Genomic DNA, 27,932 nt, shown 5'->3' on the forward strand with positions numbered 1-27,932 from the left:
TAAGTAGCTTGATGTTGAATTTCTGATATTCCCTGAGGATCAATCAAGTTGTATTAGGTCGTTTTGAAAGGATAATGGGCTTCTTCTTTTTTTTTTATTGACTGTATGTTACAGAAAAAACAGCTGATTGAAAAATAATCTGCATTGCAAATCAATAGTTTCAGCTTTCTCATTCTACCAATATATAAAAAGGTACTGTACTACGATGATATACTACATACACTGTGCTACACATTTCTCATTATAAAATATACTCTCAAATGTGATTATTACGAGAAAAGTTAGTATAAAAGAAAACTGCTGGTATGCTGTAAAAATAACAGAATTATTACACTATATAAGCAACAATTTCCTGTTATCAAAAATAAACTGATCAGATTTCTTTCTCATGGTGGCAGTATTACACTGCTGTAAGTGACCAACTAACGACTGGCAGCTCTCACCATTTCCACTGTGAAAGAAAATAAACATTTACAAGTGGACATTACTAAGCCTTTTGGCTATTTCACTGGGGAAAACATGTAACGTTGAACATGGATACCTCACTATGAGCTTGGGACAAAAAGCCTTTGACTTTAGCTGCCTTTGAAATCCGTAGTCACTAGTAGCATTCATGATTTATTTCTGAAATTTGTCACAGGCATAATTACATTGTGAGATACGTATATATATTTTTTTTTTACAAAATACTATAAATTGCCAGCGTAAAGTTAAGAGAAATATCCATAATTAATTGAAGTACTGTATATTTTTCTGCATTTGATCTGCTGAACTAAATTATTGGCAACTATTTCACATTACTTCAGACAGCTAGGAGTTTTCTTTTTTAACATTCATGCTCTAAAATCTGTTTTTGCTACATGCTGTTTTTGTGATCCACTTTGGAAATGTATCCCAAAACTAAAGAAATACACATATCACTCATTTATTATTGCATGTTGCATGCCTTGTTTGTTTTATGTCATCTAGTATAAATGTGATTGAAAGAACAAAATGTTTGTTAGATTTATGTATTGTTTTTACAGGCAACAAAGGCAGTTTTCAGAGTATTGATTTCAGAACAAAACTAACTGGAGAGTTTGATAATCATGATAATAAAGTCATATTATACTGATTTTGACTATAATGCTGCATAACAGTAAATGCCTTAATCTAATCACATAACAATATTGAACCTCATAATTATTGGATTCCTTAATCAGAATATAACTATTGATTGAATTTATTTTGTTATGTCTTAGTCTAGTGTCCTTTTTGATGTTCAAGCCATGTGACAATTGTAAATATTTAAATCACGACCAAATACTTTGATTGCCTTACCTTGAGCTGTTTGTTTATAAATGCGATGCTTGTGAATAATTATATTGAAAGTCGATGTGTCCGTCTATGGGCCTATGAAAAGATTACATACAGATCCAAAAAGAGAGAATTTTTGCTTTCTTTATTGAAAAACACACACAAGTTCTACATAAAAATGCGTAATACACAGGAGAACTGAATCATCATTGCCGAACATGGCAATCATTTCTTAACTGCTCTGCACAATGAGTTTGTGAATTAAAATCAGAATTGGTTTGATTGGACCTCCTCAGGCTGCAAACTAAAAGAGATTATTTCAACTTTATTTGAGTGGAATGTGTTGCATATTGTTCATATGTGTGCTTATGTGTGTGCAAGTTTTGGAATGAAACATTTACTAAATCAGTCATTTGTTTTGTGTTTTTTCCTATATGTTCTGGTGATGATACAACTTGTGCAGGTAACGTTAATGCACATCTGGTTGGATTTGTATATCTATATATATATAACTGTTACACACAAATTGTTAGTGTAGCTTTACTTCAAACAAAAAAAATCAATTGCACACTCAAGTTCTGATTGTTTTAACTTAGAAATTGGTCTAAAAAAAATAGTGATTATCATCTCACTCCCAAGTACGTGCTTCAGCCTCGTTTAACGATTATCGCCCGTGTTAGAAACACTATGAACCAGTGTTTATACGTCGCTGAACTGTTTATAAACTAAACAAAGTGTACACAAACATTCTCTTTCTGGCACAGAAAATGGTGCCTCGTGGTTCTCCAATACATGACAGGTCTTTCATTGTTTTGTAAATTGCTTTGGTACATATTCAACAAAGGGGTAAAGACAAACAACATATTTGTCGACTTTTCAAATCGGGGAGGGTGTAGCTTATGTAGCTAGTTGCGTTTTCACGAGTACTCGCCACTGACCAATACAAAAGCGATCTCTGGAATGTGTCATAGCACCTGAAACTCTAACCTCAACAGGTTAATTCATAAGTCACAAGCTGTGACATCATCAATCACTTGATTCAGTCCGTATAACATCCCTCTCCAGGGGGGAGGGGAGGGGGGATATAACACATTTCTGTAAAAGACTGGAATGTCTTTCTTGAGAAGAAGGCCAGAAACACTGGGGAAAGGCAACATAGTCGTAGCAAGTACATTCCACTTGACCTGAGTTACTGTTGGGTGTAGTGTGGGGCAATATAACAAGGCAACGGGGGAGTTGTGTGCTTTGCGATTAGTTATTTGGTCACTGAAAAACAGCTGATAGTTGCATTTTGTGTTGAGCTAACCAGGGTTGTCAATAGTGATCAGACTAGAAATGCAGATCTAGGTCATGGCTTGTAAGCCTTTTGGGTGTAGCCGGCATTCAAGCAACGGCTGGTTTCACATAAGACACTTTGTTATAAACCCTTTCAAATAAACAAATAAAATTAAAAAGGCCAGGGCCTGTTTCATTCTGAGCCAGGTATTAACAAGTGCAAACATTGTGGTTAATGTGGGGCAAGGTATTCTGGCTGTAAGACATTCAGATATGGTTAAAATATGAATCAAGCATTTCCCGTCCTGTCAAAAGAGCTTAAGTAGTATGTCCTTTAGATGTTAGCTAGCTGAAACACTGAATAGCTAATAAGCTGGTTAGATAACATGAGTCGAATGTGTGTCTCCGATAACTCATGGTCGTCTCTTGTGAACGTTGTTTTTCCTTTATGATTTAATCTTGATAAAAGTGCAGACACTACTAAGACAATTATCTGAGCAGTTTTCTATTTTCTTTTTGCAAAACAAAGCAAAGCTATTTTTGTTATGGGTGTTGAGAATAGGTTAGTGATGGGTGAAGAGAGGCTGTGCCCAAGGTCAGCAGACTCCACAACGACCAAAGTCATCAAGTTATCTTGATAAAGCATCCTAAGTTCATCAGGACCTAACAGAAACGCTAGCAGGATGCTGGTACCATAATACCCCTATGTGATTGTACTTCCTAGACCTTGGGCACTCCCTGCTGGCTAACGTTAAGATTAACGGAGTGCAAGTATTTTTTTATTTTTTTTTCTTAAACCGTACCCCCCTGGCTAGCTGGAATATTTTTCATCGTAGGCGGTTTTTGGTCCTGAATACCTGAGTACTACTAGCTGCTGAGGAGAATGTGTGCATCGGCGTCGGGGCTCTGGCTGTCTGTGTTTCTGCCCGTGCTTGTGACAGCGGCGGGCGGATAGGAAGCTACTAATGGTGCAGTGGGCAGATTGGAGGGGGTCACCTGAGGCCCTGGGCTGTCGTTGGAGACGGGGGAGAACAGAGAGGAGCAGAGCAGTTTGACGGGACAGAACGCTGAGCCCCGCGGAATGAAGTTCACCTTGTTTTTGTCGGGGCACGAGAAGAGGGGGAAGCCTTTGGATTTGCCAGACCTGAAGACATAACAAGTTGAGTTTAGTGTTTTTTGCAAGTTCAAGTTCAAATAGTTGATTGTCATTATATTCCAGGTGGGATAATGATACAACAGAATGTAGGTAGCACTTCCAGAGATATGAGAACAAGTAATACTGTACATAAGACACTTAATAATAAATAAAAGACTAAGAAAACAATTAATCAAAACCATTCAAGGCACACTGGTATACTAGTGCACGTCATTTTCTATTTACAGTATATGACTGTTTTGAATAAATGCAAGTTGTTTCTCCCACACAGGCATGTTGCCCTCATCTGTGCCACCCAAAATGCAAATAAGCGTGTTAGCTTTGCTGTTATCCTGCAACAGGATCTCAGATTTCATAAAATAGAACAGTAAACTAGCTTTTGTTTTTCTTTTGATAGAACAGTACACTCCATGCAAGCAGAGACTAGTAGCTAACTGTTCAGTAAGAGGGATTACTTGAAGACAAACAGAATAAAATACGTACACCAACTCCTCGAACACCTTGACCCGCTCACAGCCCTCTGGAGGCTCCCGTTTGAACATGTAGCTGTTGTTGGGTTTTGGGGAAGTGGCAAACTTGGGGAGAGGAGAACTGCACACACCGTCTGGAAATACAGTTAAGAAAACAACATGTTGACTTTGCTGTTGTACTTATACAGAGACAAAGGAAAAGTACCAAAGTTATTTTTCAGAACCTTTCTTTTTGGAATGTGAACAACCTTTAGTACGAACCCTTTGTTTCATTGGAAAAAGAAAACAAACAGCTATTCTTTTTTCCCTTATTTTAACTATTCTCTGGTCCTCACCAATATAGATTTTGTGCAGATCCCTTTAGGAGCCACAAAGTATATATATATATATATTTTTTGGAACCTCAACGGAGTAGGTACCATGTAGGTACTTTTACATTGTGGAAAAGCAAAAACGGCGAGTAGAGTAGAGCTAGTACCATGTAGTGGAAACGCGCCATTAAACAGTAACTCAATCAAACCAACGGCCCACCTTTATCAGTGTCCTCTGCAGAACAGGGGCTTCCATCAGGGGAGAGGAGCAGGTCTGAGCTGTAGGGGCAGAGCAGTGGACTGGACTCTCCGCTGGAAGGCGCCTGTGTGTCCGTGTCACGTGTCCTGCTGCGGCTGTAGTGATGAGGAGGGAAGGGAGCGCGCCGGCCGTCCACCACATCCATAGTCTGTGAGGGCAGAGGAGGTGGCAAGGGGTCATGTGCAGGGCTGTACGCTTATTTTTTTAGGTGGTAGCACTGGTGCTAGCAAGCAAAAAAATTCAGTAGCACAAAAATAAATTTGGTAGCACACAAAGTAGGCTATGATTGAAAACTTGCATAACCTTAACCCTTGCATTTTGCTCTACCTTTGAGCATGTCATCCTGGTCTCATTTGAGATTCACAATTAATATGATATCCTAGTGTGTGCAGTAATAATTGTAGAAAAATGAATAGGGGTGCACTGATTGCAATTTAGAAAAAAGAATCTAACCTGCCAATTGCAATTTTTTGCTGATTCAGAATTATTATTATAATGTCCTTCTGTTAATTAAAACCAAACTTTAAAACATTAAACATAGCCTATTAAATAAATAAGTATACATATTGGTACAATTTAGGATAAATTAAATAGGTTGTTGTGAATGTGTTGGGAGTAGCTTTTCAGTGGCTTATTTAAAACTTTGTTTAAATAAAGACTAGACTACTGTTGACTGCTCTCTGCAGCTGAAGGAGTTGCCTTTCAAGCTAGAAAAAAGCGCTAACTTCCTGTTCTTACCGGCATCAAAATAAAAGTCAACTCATGTTTGGCTAGTAACAGGCTTTTAATGTGAAGGCGCACAGGAAATGTTCTGTTTGTACACGCGCTAACTTAACTGCGGTAATGTGCCGTCTCCTTCCGGTAATTGCCGTTGAAGCCGTGAAGTTTTTATAGCCTACCTAGAATCGCTGCACGAGCACAGATCCCGAGCACACATCTTTCACCAGCCAAAGTGGAGGGTGGACTCAATAACTTACTTGCCTAAGACTCATTTACCCGCAGTGTTAATGTAGAGCCCTCTAAGCAGTGTTGTACATCTCTCCTCTGTGTTTCAAAGACAGCCTCTCCTCATTATCAAACTGTCGCACGAATGCGAATGGATTCGTATTCATCATCGCACGTGATCAATTTCAGTAGCAAATGCGATCAAAACTGTCGCACTGTACAGCCCTGGTCATGTGTCAATAACGTACATGGATCCTTAAAAAGGGGGATTCAGTGATTCTGGAGAATGCTTGTTGTCAAAATCAGTGAATATCTCCTTACGAACCACTACCTGTCCGTAATGTTGTGTGTGCACTGAAAAAAATACATGGGGCCTGTTGCATAAAACTAAGATAAGGGATTAACCTAGGATATTTCGGTTATACTGGCTTGTGTTAGCCATGATCCGGTTGCATAAAAGCGGAGAGACATAAGTTACCATGGAGATTTATCCTTTACGTTTAGCCTGGTCAGGACCAGGCTAAACGTAAAGGATAAACTTATTCTGTTGCCTGATTGGCTCAGTCAGCTGTCACTCTGATCTGAAATCAAGGTGTTTAACAGTTATTCCATGATCTTCTGTGTACTGCTTTATTTCATTAGCCTGTTTTAAGGTACCACATAAAAGACTGCATTGTCATTTAGTTAAATAGTTATTTTTTTATTTTATTTAACCTGAACCATTTATATTTAACTTAATTATAATTAGATTAAGATGAAATGATAAAAAGTATAATAATTTATGTGATAGTCTGTTCATATTGCGGGCTATATTTATACAATTGATTATCGATGGCAGATGACGTTGCAAATGTGGGTCAAATAAATTCACTTATAACTATATCGAGGTGCATCTGAAACAAAATTAAATATCAATGAAAATGTTCTTTTCTGTAATTTAATTCAAAAAGTGAAACTTAAATATATTCTAGATTCATAACACATTAAGTGAAATTAATCTAGAATTAACAGTTTTCAGAAGGTCGACATTTCTGTATTATAAATCCTTTTTCTGATTGATTGTATGCAATATTATAATATTTTTAAATACTGGATTTTTTATTCCATGATCAATCAATCATCCAAAAAAAAAGGCCTGACATAATTCACTTTGTGTAATGAATCTATGAAAGTTTCACTTTTTGAATGGACTTTCCATGATATTCTATTGCACCTGCAGACTGCTCACTGTCAACTATTTTATCATAACACAATGCAGGGACATCAAGATCACCACCGAGATTTTTAAAAGTGAGCTGTCCCGCTCTGAGCCGCTCCGACCCGACCCGCTCTACTCGGTGGAAACGAGGCATTACACCTGGCTTGACAAAGCAGCCCCTTTTCATCCTGGATTGGCGTTTATGCAACCGACTAATCCAAAGTGCCCAGGCTAGACTTTGTCAAGGCTGGCTTTTTCCAATCATCCTGGATAGCTTAATTCCACTTTTATGCAATAGGCCCCTGGTGTTCATACACAGCCTAGGCTCTGTAAACTGGTATGTCAACAAAGGAGGCTCACCGTAGCTAGCAACATGCCGGTTTACAGAGTTTAGGCTTCGCATTAAGACTGGATTTTATTTTTTCGTAAGGTGATATTCACAGATTTTGACAAAGTGATTTTGACAACAAGCATTCATAAGAATTGCATTCATAAGAATTGCTGATTCCACCTTTAAATAGTAGAGTGGTGGTGGTGTATTTTGCGTTTTGAGAGAATAACTCAAAAAAGGTCAGATTTAATTTTCCCTTAAAATCCAATGACTTCTGGAAAAATACATGTAAACTTGCTGATGCATTCCTGGGTAACTGGCTGGACAGCTCACTCACTAAATGATGTCATTCTGGTTTAAGAGCATCAGCTAAAAAGTCCTAAAATCCAAGACTGGCTATAACTATGAGGCCTCTGGTGTGATGGTCTGTATGTTTAAAGGGCAAATTGAGAAGCAAACACGACGCCATATGGTAATACTTGACAGTAGTTGAACAGTGAGCTTTGGCACAGCTGATTCAAACAGGAGGGGGGAAAAAGGCAGTAAATCTGCAGTGTTGCGCGTGTTTGTATGTGTGTTTAAAGTGTGCGTGCGTGTGTGTCTGTGACTTTTCTAAGAGGGGAGCTTTACAGACATGCCAAGGTTTACTACCCCACATCAGACAGGATTTACAGGCCCCTCGCCTCTAAGAGATTTAAGTCAGTCTGACTGAGAATATATGCTGTTGGACAGTATGGTGCACAATGCCACAAGTGACTTTACAAGACAGTGTTTGTGTGCATGTAATAAATTGTAAGCTAGGAAATAAAAGCTGTTTTTGATCATAGAAATATAAATGTTTATTTATGGGTGAGGGGGGGGCAACATTTTGTTAATTTCTTAACTGTTTCACTCCTTACTGATGTAATCAAATATTGTACATATTCACAAAGTATTAGTGATTGTGGTTCAATAATAAATACAAACCACCTCATAGCATTACGTCAATCGACACCTTCAGCAAACTAATAAGGGCCAGAGCTAAGGTACATGCTAAGCTAATTTGGTAAATATGCAGCTTCTCTCTTGGGTGACACACTACAGAAGGTGTATGGGTGTGGGTGTTTGACTTGCGTAATACACCTCCTGTGAGTGTTGTTGCCCTCTAGTCTATTTATTTATAGATTGTTCATTCATTTTAGAGCTCCCATTCTGTGGTTTGTTTATTTGCTGGTGATGAGACTTTGTTTACACTTGGATCACAGTTTGTGGCGTTGGCTGCATTCACTCCATTTCTGCACAATGGGAGAATATAAAATGCTTCCACTGTTATGACTCAGGAGGTTTCACACAAAATTGGGAGATGGCTACCCAGTCCCAGAACTGTCCTCATGACAGATGAATAAAAAATAATCCTAACAATGGATAACATAATTTGATGGGTTTGCAACCATTTTGGAACCAATTATGTAGTTGTTTTTGCCAACAGAGATATTGTATCGGTCAGAAATTCCTCATATGTCATCATGTAACTGAAATGGGACAGAAAAACAATGATTAAGACAAACACAGCAGTGCTAAGGTAAGGTACACATCCCTACCTGTAGCCCCTGCGTCCAGTCCTCTCTGATAAATACATTTTCTAGCTCATGGCTGATGCCTTCCACACTGCTTGGCACTCTGCATATGAGGGATTTTGGCACAGGGATTGCCGACAAAGCTGATGAAGGTCCCTTGTACTGGAAAAAAAACAAAACAAGAGGAAAATGATGTACACATCAAAATAATATACACTCAAATACACACCGACAGACATTCAGGTCAGTTGTGCAATAACAAATATCATGTATTTAACATGATACTGCTAATGTCACCAAGATATTCTTGCTGTTTTGAATAGTCACTGATCCAGTTTCATGAAAAATGTATGGGTGGAGGCATTCATGTCAAATGCCTGTTACTGAAGTAAGATTAAATGTCCTGGGGAACAAAACACAGCCATGAGTGTGATTTACCAAAGGTTGGTAGAGGCCATTTCACTCTCTATGTTTAAGCTATAGAGCATAACTTTTTCATATGAATGAATGACGGTTATATTCAAGCCATTGCCAAATTATTTGACACAAAGTTAATCAAGCATATCATCTCCACAAAACCCTGTGTATTTCTCAGTATGGCAGCGTTTACAAACTGGGGTCGCCCCCCGACACGGGAAATGTCTCAGTTGTTTATTCTACTGTTGAGAAAATACTTGGACGTATATCAGAAGGTAAAGAATCCATACCTAGATGCACTGACAGTGTTGTTCTAATTATTTAGAATTCATCATGGGGCAACAGAAGTTACGCACAACAGCTTTAATTTTCTTAGTAGTTCATGTACAGTTGTTGTGCATCTGTTAATGAATGAACTGCAAACAGGGAGGGAATGGGGCATGTCCAGACACATTCCCTTGCTCTCCTCCTATTTTGACATAACTGGTCAGAATGGGGACTCATTAACTAGAACTACACCTTTTCAGTCAGATGCAGTGCAAAATACAACATCCCACTTTGTTTATGATCAAATATGGCCTCATGAAACCTCAAAGACCATACAAAATACGCTATAAAAATATACATTCACTTTCACTCCGAGTAAAGTTATAAAATTAAACAAACACCTTTTTCACCATGGTGTACTCCTATTCAGTTCTCTTATCTCAGCATTAGTGATAGTTTGTTCACCGGCTGTTTCACTTGTAGGCTGCTTAGCTACCTTATCACATCATCGCTGTTAAAGGTAAAATATTGCATCACCAAAGTCAGAGTTGGTTAATGTTTTCAGCTAACACACATGTGGGTGAGTCAGTTTGGCAAAGCATGAGTATTGACTTGAATAACTCACCTGTGGTTGGCATGCGATGCCATGCGGCGCCTGTTGCGACAGCTGCACTGAGCTCTGCTCCCTGTCTTTGCCCTGACGACTGACTTGTTTGCTGCGCTGCAGCTGCAGTCTCAGTTTAGCAATCTGCTGAAAGAGAAGGAAAATCACTTCAGCAAAGGACGGTTCACTGTCCAATCATGAAGACAATGTGTCCGTCAACATGTGAAGTTTAACTCGTCCCATTAGTAAAACAGGAGATTGACAAGTCAATTAATCTATGGAAAGTTGCAACTCTACTCCCATATAGTGTAACTGAACTGTTGGAATATATGAAAATAATTGAACAGGTCTAAAACATTTAGGGTTTGGTAATTATTTTTCATTGATGTTACTGTTCCTCCTTTTTGCAGCATATCATTTCCCAAATAATATTTGTTTATTTTTGTATCATTTTTAGGATGGCTGGGATGCTTCCTTCTCTTAAGACTCTTGCAAACTGAATATGCACGACTGTGTGTGTAGCCATAAATATTCTCTTGACTTGAATATTGTCGCATCCTAGTATAGCGCATGTGTGTCTGGAGTGAGGTCAACGGGTGTTTCTGTCTCTGGCCCAGTATCAACTTAAAGACAGGAAACCCTTTGTGAGCCAAACAGACGCAGTTGTACTGTGCAGACAAAGGTGTGGTCTTCAACGCTGATCTTGGCAATACAGTCAACAAAGGGACTTGCTCTTTTCCTAAATGTCCTCCCACACATGTGTTGTGTGTGCGCAGAGGTTAAGAGAGCAAGAATACATTTCACTACATTCATTAAGTGACAGCAGTAGTCCATAATGACAAGTCCAGGCAATCCATTTGTAATCTCAGAGGATGAGAGAGACTAGTCTTCCTCCCTGTGCTATGTTACTGTATAGATTTTACAAGCCTAGGCCCTGGGATTGTCTCTAAAAAGATGGACATCCTTCTAGCAGGAGAAGTTATTGTTAGATTCACCAATCCACTTTTTTTCAATTTCCAAATTATGAAAAAAAGGTTTAAATGTATTGGAACCCATTTATGTAGACTGCTTTGAACTGTTTCAAAACAGAAGTCTATCAGAAGTTCAACTCCTTCACAAAGTCATGAAAGTGTAAAGAAAATTTAAACTGAAGTGCAAGAATGTCTACAGAACTAAATACCAGCAAAACAAAACAAAAACATGTGCATTGATTGTGCAATGTGACTACTCGTTGCTGACATCCACACCATGGCCAATTATATTCTCAATACAAGCCCGAACACTTTACTATTTTCCTCTTAACAATTAAAAAAAAAAATATGAGTAAGATCAAATTATTGCAGACCCAGATGTGTCACTCATTGAACCTAGCATGATCAGACCAGTGTAACCAAAGCACAGCAAAGTAAAGACACAACACAACTGAACTTAGTAGTTGAACTTACTGCGAACTTGAATAAGACCATCTATGTGTCATGTGTGTTGGCTGACATAGATTAACTTGATTACTCATGAGTTTCCATAGTGGATTTTCTATACTAAGAAAAACAAAAATAAATGCTATTAATCTTGTCGGACTTAGTATTGATGATGTGCACATACAGTGTGCTGGAAAAATATGACTATTGTCTATTGTGTTGCGGGGGCATCTGTAAAGCCTTTAAGTAACATGAGTTACTCTGAATCACTTCATTCAGTGCGAGCTAAAGAGGGAACAATAGGGCAGCTTCACCCTTGAGACGAGCTCCTGCCCCGTCTCTCAAAAACAACAGGCCATAATGAGATGCGCGGGTGCATTGGAGTGGGACACGTAGGAGAGAGAAGGAGCTTAAATTTAGCCCGTGGCCTCCAGTTTGAGACCTAATAGCTCCATGTGGTTAGGCTGGTTGGCCACCAAGCTCACAAGATACACACAAGTGGAAACCGACCTTAAGGAGCATAATATTTAGGCTGACCTCAAACCCTGAGAAATAAAACACATTGAGCAAATGGAATGAATCTCAAAAATGACAAAAACATGCTCTTTTCAAATGGCAATGTGAGTGTATTGAAGAGTGTATCTGGCCTTGCTCATTGTCAGACTGTTTGTGGAGACTGCTCCCTGTGTTAATCCAGTGTCTGGAGTTTGTTGTGAGAAGCAGCTGTGATTTGGGTTAACAAAGGTTAAGACAGGTGAACTAGGTTTGTTGTTCAGATCATTTATCAGCGATTGAAGGGATGGGTAAAGATTGTATTTTCCAAAGAAGAAATTATCCTTTAGTAAGGCAACTTTAACTAACTTACTATCATAAACTGTTATAAAAAATAATACTATACTTTGCACCCAACTGCATGCATTTAGAGATGTTGTTTTTAGTGGAGCAAAGCCATTAACGAGTAGTTTGACAAGTCAATTAAAGCCTTTATTTATGACCCAGTGTGCCTACTTAGTCTCTTTCCATGGCTGACACCCTTTATTCATATGCTCAACAAACCTTTGCTCTGCGCTCCATATAAGTAGCTGTGGCTGTATTCGGAGATTACACCGAGCATTCCACACAAACTTTTTAAAAAGGGATTTGTTTGAATAGAGAGGGATACATTTAGATGTTTATACACTTTTATAAATGTTTATTCACGTAACTAACTGTAGGCTCTTGCTTGCAAAAAGCATAATGGTTCGGTTATTTAAAAGCTGACCCAGACAGAGCTGCGTACAGTGCCTTAACTTCATCTGCGATCTCATTTAAACAGTATATGGAGGATCTGAAAGTGGTACAGATTGCCTAACCCCTAAGGTGAACCTACCTCTTTGAGATGGTCTGCGCTGCCCCAGGACGCAGAACGCTGGTGAGGATTTCCCTGTTCTGCTGCCTCATCGATCCAGAGACCTGGAGTCTGGAACACACAAATACATGTATGCCGACACATAAATACACGTTATACAGCTATAAATCATTAACTTCTAACACACATAACTAAAGCTATTGATAGGTGCTCCAAATGTATTGCGAGACAATATAGCCACACAATAGCACATTGTATTTTGCAGAGGCAAACAAAGAAAAGCATAGTTTTGCTTGTGTAGTTTCTAAGATTTGTTTACATGGCAGAGTGGCCTAATGTTTACAGAGATCAGATAACTGAAAGGTCACAGATGTAGGGCTGCAGGAGTTGTTGAATATAAGCCCATTAGGGAGGGTTTATGAAATGTCCAATATGTATACTGGACATATCCAAGACTGACATACATTTAAAAAGTACAGGGGTTTAAAACAGTCATTATAAATTACATATGTACTGTACACAAATAAATTCACATATACTGTATGTTATCATGCTTTCAACTGCGTATACTTTAATTTAAAGTCAACAAAATATTGTTCAGTAGAAGTATAAGGCTAAAAACTCAACCTCCCAAAAACTCTTGAAAAGTCCCCTGACAAAGACACTGAACAGCTGATGAGACACCTCATTGTGAAGTCACAGGATGTTGAGCATCAACCAAATACCTCAAATTTAAAATGTTTGGATAAGCAGTTGAGAAAGATGGTGGTGATAGCAGTGGAGTGCTGTGCGCTAAGAAGCAAATCTGGAATCAATGAAAATGAGGAAAACAGTCATGAGATACGATCCCTGAGGAAAGAACTACATTAAACAGGAAAAACAAAAGTCATAGCATGTTTGATTGCTTCCATTAGTTAGCCGGGCTTGGATAAATACATCTGTGGCAGGATATGAAACTTTTTTGTTTTTGTCTATGGGCTAAAATGACTTATACAGTACAACATCTACTATCTGGAAGAGAAAATAATTATAGTGAAAACATATATCCATTACATAAGACTACATCCTTACTCCCACATTCACAAGGACATTACTAGCAGCTGGTGTTGAGGGTGCGAGTCATGGAGTGATTCTGGAGAATGATTGTTGTCAAAATCACTTATTGTAAAAATCTGTGAAAATCTCCTCACGATCTGCTATTGATGTGTAGACAAAGGGGTTGTACACAAAGGGGGCCACCGTAGCTAGCAACATGCCAGTGTCCGCACGCAAACAGTACGTACAGTTATTGGATCTTGAGGAGATGTTCACTGATGGACAAAAAGTAATTTTGACAACAAGCGTTGCCCCTTAATCCCTGACTACACCTAGTTTGCCAGTTTCCACCTTAGATGAATCTACTAATTTCTATCACTATTTAGCCTATGCACACACTCTCTATTCAGCAGAAAGCACAATGCTAAGCTTATCCCAGGTCAAAGAGTCTACAGAGAAATGTTATGTTGTTAGTATTAGTACACCAGATATACAAAACATTCCCTACCAGAGAGCATAGAGGCAGTTCTGTCTCACTGAACTTTTAGACCTCTAGTGCAATGCATACACGAGGAAACGGTTAAGTTATGTAAATATATGCAAACACAGCAACAGTCTGAGGATGTTTCATAGGCTCGTCTCAAACCACATACTTCCCCCTTATTATGCATATCAACAGTGCCTCTGGTCCTCAAAACATCTGACGTTTTATGGTCAGCACAGTAGAACGAAACATCTTAAAATGTCAGCGTCTTCTCACTGCCTTACGCCTGACCCCACACAAACAGAAACACCACTATCCCTCTCCCAGCGAACGCACAAGCCTTGCCCTATGATATGGAATATCACACTGTGAATAATTAAGGAACACCCGGGAAGCCCTTTTTCGCTGGATTGCTGGCCCTGGTTTTCCCCGGGAAAGGACACCGAATTAAATGGGTGCTTGTGTTCTCTCGTAAAAAAGGGACCAGTGTGCTAGGCCACGTTGGATAGCAGATGTGTAGCTAGCCTTTAGCATTAACATTTTGAGCGTGGCCTATGGAATGACTCGAGCCGTTTGATGCCTCTGCCAAACACTGAGGGACTAGATGCCGTAGCCTGATCCATTCATACAGAATGGAGATTGTTGTGAAAGGGCAGAGAGGCTTTATGGAGTTGTGTGGACTTGTGGAGGAAAAACTAAGTTCTCACAGATGTTTCTATGACGTCAAGTAGGGAATGATATTTCGCTACTGGCTTCTCACTGAAATGTGAAACGCTTTTATTTGGCAGCAAGTAGAACGTATAGGTTTTCTTAGGGCTGCACTGGTTAAAATGAGAAAATCATGATTTAAAATTGAAACAAAGGTTAATTGTCACTTTGACACAATTTAAGTTAGAATTTAGCCTGCTTCTAGTACCATATTTGAAAAATAATAATTTTGAGATAATGGCTTTTAAATATGGTTGTATAGGAGAAATACAGATCAAATAAACACCTGAATGTATATTTTGGGCATTTTATCTAGGACGAAAGAAGACATGTGATGGAAGCAAAATAAGCAAAAATCTAATATTGACCAGTGCTTGAAAACATTTTGTTTTCTCTCATGTCTCACCTAAAACAAAAATTAGCTTGTGAGTTTATAAATGAATTCCCACTTGCACTCAATGTATAAGTCACCAAATAGACTTCTTTAAAAAGGTAATCAGTGCTTACTTTAAATACAAAAACACAACAGGTGTAAAGTTTGTTTGTTTTTAAGTTAAATGTTGGATGGCTCATAGATATTTTAAACTCCCCTTCAATTTAAAGACCAGACAGTTAAAACACTGCAGGCTTTCTTTCTTGATAGCACAAACTGTCTGTAAACGAGAACACCCACCTTTATTTACCTCCGAGGCCCTTTTATCACGCTAGCTCTTAAAACTTCCGGCCTGACTTGTGTGCTTTCTTTGTAGACATTTGTGCCAGGTGTTTGTGACTGATAATGTACTGCTGTGAAGATAAAAAAAAACCCAGTTGCCGTAGCCTGCAGCTTGCTTCCCATTATGATTCCCACCCAAAGGGGTTACATGCAGGCAACATCCTCAAGAATCCAGCTCTGTTCCAAAGCAGGAAATAATGACTGGGCTTCAATAGAATTGCAGTGGAATTTGTGCCGGTTTGTTTAGATTGCATGCCGAGACATGCGAGCAAAACCGAGTGCCATTGCTATCATTTGGTGTGGTTTTAGAGATGAGGAGAACATGCATTCTGATTTGGTGAGTTGACTTTGTGTATTTGTTATCTCGTTCATGTCTGAAACTCACTTCACATTCCAGAAAATGTATAATTTTTTCCTCTCAGACGGCTTCTTCTTCTCTTTTTTTCTTGCTAGCTAGCTTCAAACTGAATTCAACTATTTTTATATAAACAGCTAATTTACTATATCACTTTATATATTAAGTGGTGCTTTAATAACATGGCATATATATTTTGTATAATTTTTTTTCAAAAAAGCACACATTTAGATTAAAAATCACAGCACTTAAACATGTTGAAGTTGTTTATAGTATGCAGATGCAATGTCACTTTTGAGGTTAATTGCAACCCTTCACTTTCCTGCTTCTCCTCTGTCTAAGCAAACTGGAAAAGTTGTGTCCATTGGGAAGGACGGGGGATCGGAACGGGTTTGAAGTGCCAACTCCAAATGTTTATCAGACATATTTTGTCAATTCATATTCCAGGCCCATAATGAAACAGTTTAAGCAGATTCACAGTGGTGTGGAAAACAGCTGTCTAGTTTGTTTGTTTTTGTTTGTCTTACAGTTGTCTTTCAGATTACAAATACAGACTGTTGTTTATTTATTTCCTCTCTAACAGGCACACAGGCATGTCAGTGGTCAGCTGGACATGAACTGGAGTTAAAATGTGAACTTGGTGAAGACGAAAGCTGAAGCAAACGGTTTGATGAGACAGCCTTTGTCAGTGCTGCTTCTTGGTGTGTCCTAATCTTCATACAGGCGTTCTCTGTGTTCTGTAACCACAGGGCCTAGGGCACACACACATACACACACACACACAGATCTATCCCCGGAACAGCGATATTAGCATATGTATGGGCCCTCTGCTCCTCAAACTCCCACACAAAAGGCAGGCGGGCCGTGCTAGCCGCGAGGGCCAGGTGGTAAGCAGTGGGATTTTCTCCTCGCCTCCGCCACAGCCCGGGGGACAGGTGCAAACAACTTCACCTCCGAGCAAGGCTACATTACAGCTCAAAGGAGAGGCTGTCTTGAACTTGTGCAATTCACAACAAAAGAGGCCAGGGAGCTTTTTGTGTGCTGCTTTCTGCTGTTGTTGTCTTGTGAAAAGAGCCGGGCCCAGGCAGAGCTTGTTAACAGGAAGTGGTCTTGACTATCCTAGGGGGAGTTTGTGCATTTAAATCATTCAAGGACTGTCAAGTGTGTCATTCTCTAACATATGATTACCACATCGCCAAACGTTTCCCATCTCAACCTTTTCCACAGCTTTGGACATAAATCCCTTAACTGGATTAAAATGTTTGTTCAGACTTCAAATCATATCTTTTGCTGACGATGGCTGGGGAAGTATGGTCACTATGATACTATGTAGCACAGGCAACCATCAACGTTGTGCCAGAATAACTACATGTCAACAAGACTACTATGTTTATTATATACTGTACGATTACGTGACCAGATGTTTTTGTGCGATAAAAATTTTTCAAGACCTGATAATTATCAAATTGATTTTCCATACGATACTTGTCTATTCTTTCCAGGGCTGCACACACACACACACACACACACACACACACACACACACACACACACACACACACACACACACACACACACACACACACACACACACACACACACACACACACACACACACACACACACACACACACACACACACACACACACACACACACACACACACACACACACACACACACACACACACACACACACACACACACACACACACACACACACACAGGAACCCTGTAATTAGAGGTGTTTACTCTGCATACAGCTTCTTGAAGGGATCTTGCGAGGCGGCGCTCACCACTTCCTCAGCCTACACACAAAGACATGCGAGGCAAATGAAGGGCTGGAGGGACGAAGCCCATGTAAATGAGGCCTGGCGGTCTTCATTCAGACACATGAAAGCTTCTGTTAGCAAAGAGAGAGAGAGAGCAGCCCATGTCCTGATCATGCATAGTCAATATGCTTTCCTAACACAAAACCAACACAAACGCCCACAAAAATTACGATTTTAAAGCGAAACTGCATTTAGACATTAGTCACAGGGCAAGATTAGTGGGTGATCGTGTCCAGGAATACTGTGGTCAGGCTCTGTGATATCCAGAGATAGGAATTATTAAGTGTTGTAATGTATTCAAACGAAGTGCTGCGTAAGCATTTCAGAACATTTACAGCAAAGTCTAATGGGCCTGTTTTGGCAGCACACTCCACCACCAGCAACCAGATTACAATAACAATATCTTTAGCCATAGATTGTAGTTTGTCTCCTTCAACAGTCAAAACAATAGAAACCAATAATTATTTAGTAGTTCTAATTTCCATAATTTGCTAGGAGAAAAAAGGAGTTTTGCATTTGGGGAATTTACCAGACTGTATTACTATATTCTAAAGGGTTTTTGCTAAGTCTAGCCCTCTCACACACACACACACACACACACCCCTGGATATGACTGATTAAGCCATGTGACGTCACTTTCCCAAACCTGTTAAAACTCTTAGAGATGTTTTATTTTTCAGACCTGCAAACTCATAGGAGGTGAAAAAGGTGACAAACACCCGTCCCTTCTAGGGGGGTCGGGTGTTTTTCGCTGTCCAAACGATTGGCTATTGTTAAATATCATTCACACAACCAGAGTTCTCCACTATTGCCTCCAATGTCCAGCTGGGTGAAAATAATAGCCAGCTGAGATCCTGACCCTCCTAGGGGGATCCGGGGGTATGCCCCCCCGGGAGATTTTTTTTAAACTTTTTAAAGTGAAATGCATGATTCTGGTGCACTTTGAGAGGGAAATTAAGAGGCTAAATCTGAGGAATTTTGTGTGAACAAATAATTTGGAGACACTGGGTCGGATGAATTAGAAGCTTCTTGGATTTTCCATTAAAATGTTCATTTAAAATAAAATATTATGCAGGGTCCTCTGGGTTGGGCTTGGTGCTCTTTTTCTTTTATGCGACATATTTCTCTGTAATATAATGAATACATTTAAATGCAGTGAGAGGAATGAAGCAGAAGAACTCTGTTGTCCAGCTATCTTTTTTTCCACAGACGAGGCTGAAATAGGTTATACAGTGCATGGGCATCTGAGCCCCATTTCCAAATGTTTTTAAATGAACTCAATACACACTGGACGTGAACGTGATCAGTTAAACTTGGATTACCTCCCAGATGAACTGATTAAATTATTGGGCTATTAACTAGGCTATCTAGATCAAAACATTGTATTCATTTTTTTGTATGATATAATAATATGATGTTAATATCAAACACAAACTAAAAAATAAAAATAAATTGGGGGGGGGGGGGGGGGGCTGTCGGTCGGCTCTGATTGTGAGCGCACTGCAGACACTGCGCTCATTAAACTGTCAGCTTCAAGAGTCCTGTGTGGGTCAACAGTGCAGTGCAAACTATGCAGCATAAAGTTACAACATTCGTCTACGACCGTGATGTTAAATCACCTTCACACAAAGTCTCCGCCCCAGCAAAGCAGCGAGTCGATCGCTGTGACGGTGAAAATCACCGGGACCCGGGAGACCCAGTGAGCGAGTGAGACGCCGCTCAGAAAAAACTCTGTGGTTTGATGGATGAAATCAGTCGGGGATATCCTGCCCGTTAACTTTGTCTACGGGAACGGCTTCCGCGATCTTTTTCTATGTCTCGAGTCTAACAGAGAGCCATGTCGGCAAACTGACAGCGCGACTAAATAAAGGGACTGTAGGCTACAGTGAGCTGCGTCCCTCCGTATAGTTTCTGTTTCAGTAGGCTGTTACATTAACCTCTGAAGCATTGACAGTGTTTAATCAAAGCCTCTAATTTTTTATTATCAAAAGGGCTTTGATTGAGACTTTTAGCCAATTCTAAAGTCTGAACACACAGCGGCAGCAGTGATGCTTTACGGTGCCCGATCTTAACGCTGATTGGACAATACTCATGACGTCTACCAAAGATGTTTTATTGCCAAGATAACGATATTCCCTTGTCTCACACTACGGTAACTCGCCCACACAGTCCAGTCTGGGAAGCGCTGGCTGACTTCTCTGGCAGCTGCCGCTACCCCCCCCCTCCCAAAAACAAAAACTCTTCGGATCTATACGATTCACGTGGGTCATATATTTTGATTCTAAACGGCGATTTTCGCCGAAAAGCGACGAGTTTGCAGGTATGATTTTTCCCCCATGACATTGCAAATTGCTTCTCTTATAAACTACTGCAGAGTGAATCATCGGTCACTTATTGACGCCTGTTGAGCTGAATCAGACAGATCCTGATGCAACTCGTTTTGAAAGGAATTAAGAAAGAAGATGACATATGTGGCCATCGTTTTGCAATGTAGCACTTGTTATGAATGTGATATACAAAATATGTAATGTCACGTAATGATTTAAATACCAGGAGCCCATGGTTTCAAGAATTGAAGGTCTAATTTATTTGTTTCCATAAAAAAAATATTACATGACTCACAGTCGGAGAACTTCCACAGCTGGGTTTGGCACGAAACGTTCCCAGTTATAAGTACAAAATATCTGGTTAATTCATAAAATGCCAAAAGTTACAACACACTATGTAAATAGAAATATCAGGGGGAAAGGTAACTACAACTGCCAATATACACTTTGGCAGAAAACGTTAAAATCACAGAGCTTTGAAGTCTGTGACTTGCGTCGCTAACTCTGGGTGAAAGCTGCAGATTACTGTGTTGAGAACACTGGCAAAAAATTCTGCAGCTTAAATGTACTTTTAGGTTCTGGGTACATTTTGGCTCAACGCAGCAATTATGGTGCGTGAAACTTGGAGGTCATAACACTAAACACAAACAGACTAAATCATTACATTGTGTGGGGAAGTCCCATGATTCTATGTTGAGCAACATTGGAGATACCGTACGGTCTCAAACCATTTTGAAAGGGGAATACATAATGAGGAAATCCTCTTCGAGAACCAGCAGCTCATCTATGCATGTGGTTGAATGTTGTTTAATGTGGCTGTTTCATATGCGTTTTTTTATGTCCTTCTAGGGACAGGCAATAGAAATTAGCAGTAGCTACAGATGCTCTGATGCTGTACATTGTAGTTCTGTTGTTCAAGTGTATGTGGTAGCATCTCTCCCTATCAAATAAACATAAAATTAAACAATAAAGAGGCCTCTCGTCTCGACTAAGAATGGTGTGTACCTGTGTTGCTTTGTCTTTCATACAGGAAGGGTACGGTCCATGGGAATCCCGAGGCCACTGGCCAGTGAGGTACGGCCCCGTAATGGCGTCAAGGGAAGATGTCCGCCGGATCGCACTTGAACTCCGAACCTGCAACTTGGACCTTTCTGCTGTGAATTGAAAAAAAAACATGCGATAAGTCACAGACACACACACACACAGACACACAGACACACACACACACACGCACGCACGCACACGCACACACACACACGCGCGTCATTGCTAAGTGAGCAATACTCACTAACACCCCGAGGCATCCATGCTATTGGACGTGCAAACTGTCTCGATGTCACTGTGTATTAAATCTCTCAAAGCAAATGTGTAGCCAATGTGGGCGTTATTTTCAACATACAGGACACACCAGCCCGATAATCGCCGTCGTCAAAAAAAAGACAAATCTGTTTGGTGTGTGCCGTGACGTCGGCCGACGTAGAGGTCGTCGGGCTTGTTTTGAGCCTGTCGGCCGCCGATTGAACATGTTCAATCGGCGGCCGACCGTCTTTCATTTGGAGCAATTTGATTGGTGGAGGGCTAGCGAATCAGTGAAGCCCGGAAGTGAGGCGGGTAGCACAAACAGCTAACAACAGCTAGCCATCGTTTTAATGTGTTTGTTCGTTTCGTTTTGAGAGTACTCACATGCATCAACCCTTGTTGACTGCTCGACACCATGCTCGACACTCTCTGCTAAAAATTGTGCTCTTATGGTCCATAAATATAAATACGTATTTCTATCTATGTTTATGCTCTAGAGAGCTGTCCCATCATTTCCGGCTTTCGTATTTTTTCGGGCCACAATACAGATTAGCGCCGCCTGCTGTTGTGGAGACATTACAAGCGCGGGACGTACGGAAAATAAGCAGTCGTCTCGGTGTGTTTTTGGGCCGCGACGGAAAGACTGGAGCTTCCTGAAACGGCGACTCCAGTTTTTGGGTAGTCGGAACGTGTCGGACTGGTGTGTCCTGGCCTTTAGAAAATGTAAATGTCTGAGCAGGAGTATCTGATGTTATGAGAGCAGTCTGCTGTGAGCTGGAGCAGTTAAGCACACACACCACCACCCACCCACATAAGAACTCATAAACAACCACAACACAATGTGCATCAATGCTGCCTGCATCCACTCAACATTCCTGCAGTTACACGCAGTGAAAAAATTAAAATAAAATACATGCAAACACAATGACATTAGCTTGATAATTGCATGACACCGCAGAACTGGAGCCTTAGTTACACGTTGTGTGATTACTAACAGTAAAATGAAATCTTCATTTCCGCATCAAAGCTGAATAAGGGAATAGCATGAAGATCAGGAAGTATGCTCATTTGCTCCATTCCTTGCCTGAGCAGGCCAAGGCCTTTCTGACACGAACAAACTAACACACACACACACACACACACACACACACACACACACACACACACACAGACTAAGCCATCTACATGAGGCACCCTTCTCCCTAGCAAAACTACACAGCCATTCAATGTTGTTCTTTGTCCATGATAGAACATACAACAGGCCTACCCACCCAAAGGTATTGCCTAAGTAAGCTTACTGGGCTACAGTAAAATTCCCTGAAGCATTGTAGACAAAGGAAGCAGGGCTACATTTCCATCAATATTGATATAGGCCAAAGCCAGAGCCTTCACGAACTGGGATTATGGTTATTTTCCATCGTCTCCCCCACTTGCCAGAGCTCGAATAATCTCCGGATGATGAGAAAAATGAAACAGTGTGAAAGAAGCCAAAACTTCAAAAGCGAGTCCATCTGCTGATTTCAGGGATGAGCGAACGGTGTGTGTGTGATATGAAAAGGAATATTTCTAAGGTTGGATTTTAATAAGAACTTTCCTTCATCGGGCATCTGGAAAGCTGTGAAAACTAAGGTCTCTGCTGCTGTAAAGTTAATAAACCAACCATTTATCCTTGGAAATGCAGAGGCAAATGTGAAAAACAAACATGTGGTCCAAATCAGTAAACCATAGCTGAATGGTTTCCTGTAGGTTTTCATAAGGCTGCAGCATGACACTGGCTGAAAGGAAAATCACTATAATTTAGCTTCAATGCTTGACCAAAAAAGAAACTAAATCACTTCCAATATCTGAGAAATGCACACGTAAATGTATCTAGAATTGTAGTTTATGCTAAAGCTAAAGCTGTTAGGACATGTATTACTTTATACTATTGATGGTCTTAAACATAATTAATTCAGCTGAGCACGATTAAACTTTATTGTAACTGTTCAAAATTACCTAAAGACTGAATAATGAAACATGGGATTGCCCACTTCTACCCTTAAAATATAAAACAATGGATACAGTGTTTGATTATAATCATAATTCTACTGAATACATAATGTATTGATAAAACTGATGATTGATTCTGCAAAGAAACTTACTTGTGGGTATATTGTATAAATAAAGCACATTACACATTGACATGACTTGTATTTTAAAAATCAACGCTTGATCATAGTTATTTGAAAAGCTATTTAACCAGTAAGCTAGCCTGCAGTTCATTTTCCAATGATGTCCTACATTTGTTCAAGTTAAAAACTGTTCATTGCAACCAGTCATTTCATCAGGACTGCCCTTTATACAATGTAAATGATGAATTATGATACTATTTCACAGACATGATTTTTTGATGAGTTACAGCATCTGTCCTTCAGCTGGTCAGGAAATGGCTTGTTAGCATTATTAGCATCTTCCAAAATGAGCCCCATGGGAACCTCCTCCCACAACAAGCTAGCTCGGACTAGTTTGAGTGCATGTAAAAAGGATGAGAAGGGCATGTGAACAATGCTAATGATTTCAACTTTTATGAAGTGAAAAGTAAAGAATGAGCAGACTTGACTTCAAAGTTAAGACTACACCAGATGCTACATACACAGTCAGTTATGTGCAGGCTCATAAAACTACAGAAAACGCAACATAGTTCTACCAGAGTCGACCGATTCAGACAACACGCTCATTTTCACTTTTGGTCCTACTCTGCAGTTTGAATGGGTGACAATGAAGCAGGGCAGTTTTCAGCACAGCTGGCACTTTGACAGTGAGTGGGACTTTCATTGTTGGGACAGTGTGGTAAGAGAATGATGTCATCATGCGGGTGATCCTAAAAGGTCATGATGTGGAATATAACACTCTTCATCATCATATGATCGGAAGACCAGCATAGTCCATTACCAGTGTTAATTTGTCTGGCACTGACATTGATGCTACTGTAAAGGCACTTTGGACTGAATCCCCCACCAAATGGAAAGCATTATAGTCCATGAGTGGGTGCAAAGTGCAACAACGAATTATAAAATTCAACGTGCAAAGCCGAATGCTTCAGTCTCATCAAGCTGGGCTGCAGTGATGAAAGTTGACGAAGACTTAATCATTCTTCTCATGTTATACTTGTTTGCATCTGCACAACATGCACCGTGAACTATTATAGTTCTTTGAACTACTTTTTAAAAGAACCGTTTTAGCTCCAACTCTAGAGATGTACTTTGCGGCACCAGTGGAACTAAGTGACGTAAGGTGTAATCAGGAACTGGCGCCAGCCATTTTTAAAAACCCTGTATAATGTACACAGTGCGACACAGTTTGCACGTTGCTTAAGTCGCTTCAGTGGATTCCTATTGGCAGTGTGAATACCAACAGAAAAAAAATGCCTCAAATGCATACAGACAGTAGACAGTTCCTCTCAAAATGTCCTAGAACCGTTTGATCTGAAAAAGCCATCGGATATGATCATAGCCATGAGGCCTCTCATGCTTGTTTGGACTGTGAGGTCACAGCGATGCAGGAGGGTCAAGTCTATCATCACTACTGACATGGGACACTGGCCTGGGTTAGAGGTCGCCTCTTTCATAGGACTGAGGTATGCGTGGCATGCCACTCGGGTGGGAAACCAACACCGACCGCTAGCCAAACACTGGTGAAACTCATCGTGCCAGGACAGTCTGCCTACTCTGTTGTTGTGGAAGACTCGATTTCCTGCCTTGCATGGTACACTGGACAAGGTTGGAGGTCATCTCATTCAACCAACCCAGGAATGTCAAGCATGTCACAAATATATAAGTCCACACACAAACACATTCACAATAACTACCATGCTGCACTGAGATACTATGGCTGCCATTTTGGTTAAAAGTAAGAGGAAAAAGCTATTTAAAATTCTAGCTTTGAATCTTTTTGTGAATAAGTAGATTAATTATCTCATCTATTGAAGAGATACATGATTATGTGAACAACTGTATGTATTAGGACAGGTTGAGTTTGTGCTGGTTTGCTGTGAGAATGAATGATATGTATGCAAGTGAATGTTTTTGTTTTACTTTTGATGCAATTTGAGTATACATTTTATGGGTCTATGTGATCCATTTTATTTAATATTGCTATTAAATAATGGCTACCCTAGGAAGAGTGGCTACTGTTTAAGACATAAGCTAATGGGGATCTTAATAAACTAAACTATTAAACAACCAATGAATGAATACAAGACTTAATCTCATTAAGTAAAGAACACTTATGTGGTGAGAATACCTTGTGCTTTTTCGTGAGAACTAATGCAGAAATATGCACCGAGATTAAAGACAGAACAGGAATGAGTTTCTTTTGTCTCCAGATACTGGAAAAGCAAGCTGTTTGCAGCAGACATGACTATCATATCACAGTCAGTGTGCCAATAACATCTGCCAGATAGCGAGTTTGTTTTGTAGATTAAACACAAGGTTTACAGAAAAATAAGCAGTAAAAAATGCAGTTCTTTCTGGCCTATGAAAAAAGGATACAGCCACAGTGTCTATAGTTGTCAGGAGAGGCTGTCACATAAATAGCATTCAGAGAAACACTTGGAAATAAGGATTTACGGTTGGTTGGACTCGTGTCCTTCACTTTGTCTGCCTTATCACTTCCAAGGAGCAGCTGAGCGTGACAGAAAACTGCAAAGCACTTGCCTGCCTTAGCCATGTGCTAGCTCGAGGCTTAGCAGCATATGGTCTGAATATGCCGAGTCCTTTTCCTCCATAGTGAGGTCAGAATAGGCAACACCTGACCGTTCGCTCAGCTCTGGGACTGACGTGGCTCCTTTTACAACTGAAAAACCATGTCTTTCTGCCAATTCTCTCCTCCCCCCTCTCCTGTCAAAAGTCCATAGGAAATAACAGAGCCAATACTGCACTCTATTTCCCTTTATTCATGCCTATAATTGTGTAAGTCGACAATGAGTTAAATAGTTAATGCATCAGACCTTTAGCAAATCAAGTGAAGATCTTGTTCCAGACCTCCTCAAATATGATATCTAAATAAGTGTCTGCATCATTTAAATACATTTTAAATGGTAAAAGTCTCAAATTTCCACCACAGAAGAGAAACAAGTTAGTATCAACAGTATAATTCAGTAGTTAAGAGCAGCAAAAAAGTTCCCAAGGCAATGGCATGGCAAGGTATCATCCGGGGTTAACAGCACGTGGTGACATGGCATTTATTGGTCCAAGTAAGTCAATCATAGTTCAAAATATTTGGTTTTACCCATATACAGGCTATGGTTTTTACTTCTGGAAACTGGTGTATCTGGGGGGAGGAAGAATCATTATATTCAGGGTAACAGGCTTTGCTTTTCATTTGCACTTCCTCAACTGAAACTACCTCCTTAAATATGATATTTAGATCCTTTACTGTATCATTTGAATACATTATTTTGGTATAATTCATTTGTAACAAAAGGGAACCATGACATTGTAGGCTATAATCAGGGGTTAACAGCACGTGGCTAGATGGCATTTCGTGGCCTGAGTAAGTTACAATAGTTGAAAATAAATGTGTTTTTGTTTACCTCTTGAAACTGGTGAAACTGAGTCTGGTGGACAAGAAGAATCCTTATTTTCGGGGGACAGTCTTTGCTTTGCGTTTGCACTTCCTGAGCTGAGTGTGGGGCTGGATGTGGGGCTCGAGCCTCGGCTGCTCGTCGTGGTAGCAGTAGAAGTAGTTTGAGTCCGCGTTGGGCTGCTCGGACCCCCGCGTAGGAGCTGGTAGGGCACGGTGGCTCGGATGGGGTGCAGACGGCAGCTGCTGGTGCTGCTGGCGTTGTTGTTGTTGAAGGAGCCAGGAGAGCCCGCATTGCTGCGTCTCACCCTCGGCTGTTGGAGCGAGTTGCTTGGGACTGACATCCTCCGAAAACAGCTGTTAATAAAAAGTCCTACCGTTTCCACAAAGGAACACGTACTGCCAAACTGCTTCTCTAAAGGAGAAGAAGGAATAGGTGGTGGTTGGGGTGAATAGTAAGATAGACATTAGCTTGTTAGTTAGCAAAAATATATAAAAAACGTTAGCTTCCTTCCTTTTTTTTTTTTTTTGCTACTTCTCATGCGCTCGAGCGACAAAACAGAGGCATTATTTGGTGATAACTTACCTGTAAGATGCTAACACATGCCTACGTAACCCGTAGACGTTACACAAGTAACTTTAAAAGTAGTTTTTGCTACTTCTTGAGACGTTTAATTGATGTTTTCCAGCTCTTGCTCGGTCCTCCCCATCATGTCCACTCAGTCTAAATGACAGTTGTTTCGGCCAGACTACTGGCAGTACTAC

At 40.1% G+C, this 27,932-nt stretch overlaps 1 protein-coding gene across 2 annotated transcripts; it reads right to left on the reverse strand.

Annotated features, from left to right (window-relative positions):
• Positions 1-1,421: 1,421 nt before the first annotated feature.
• glcci1b (glucocorticoid induced 1b) lies at positions 1,422-27,884 on the reverse strand. Of its 2 annotated transcripts, none has more exons than XM_080039065.1 (9): positions 27,754-27,884; positions 27,178-27,582; positions 21,312-21,460; positions 12,873-12,962; positions 10,107-10,229; positions 8,822-8,959; positions 4,729-4,915; positions 4,211-4,331; positions 1,422-3,715 (listed from the first exon to the last, which is right to left on the reverse strand). In XM_080039065.1, the coding sequence occupies exons 2-9, from the start codon at positions 27,509-27,511 to the stop codon at positions 3,439-3,441; spliced, it is 1,419 nt and encodes a 472-aa protein (XP_079895191.1). In that variant the 5' UTR covers positions 27,512-27,582; positions 27,754-27,884; the 3' UTR covers positions 1,422-3,438. The 2 variants fall into 2 exon arrangements, with proteins under 2 accessions (XP_079895191.1, XP_079895190.1); XM_080039064.1 differs by having other exon boundaries at positions 10,107-10,232.
• Between the last annotated feature and the right edge of the window lie 48 nt (positions 27,885-27,932).

This window comes from Ammodytes marinus, assembly GCF_949987685.1.
Source record: "Ammodytes marinus genome assembly, chromosome: 13".
NCBI classification, from domain to species: Eukaryota; Metazoa; Chordata; class Actinopteri; order Uranoscopiformes; family Ammodytidae; genus Ammodytes; species Ammodytes marinus.

What these genes read in the sequence shown, in the direction of transcription:
- glcci1b (XM_080039064.1), bottom strand. Translation starts at nt 27,511, where the DNA reads ATGTCAGTCCCAAGCAACTCGCTCCAACAGCCGAGGGTGAGACGCAGC. An exon ending in GCGCAGACCATCTCAAAGAG is followed by an intron (nt 10,233 to 12,872) that starts GTAGGTTCACCT and finishes CTTCTCTTTCAG; the next exon opens with CAGATTGCTAAACTGAGACT. An exon ending in TGCAGAGGACACTGATAAAG is followed by an intron (nt 4,332 to 4,728) that starts GTGGGCCGTTGG and finishes CTGTATTTCCAG; the next exon opens with ACGGTGTGTGCAGTTCTCCT.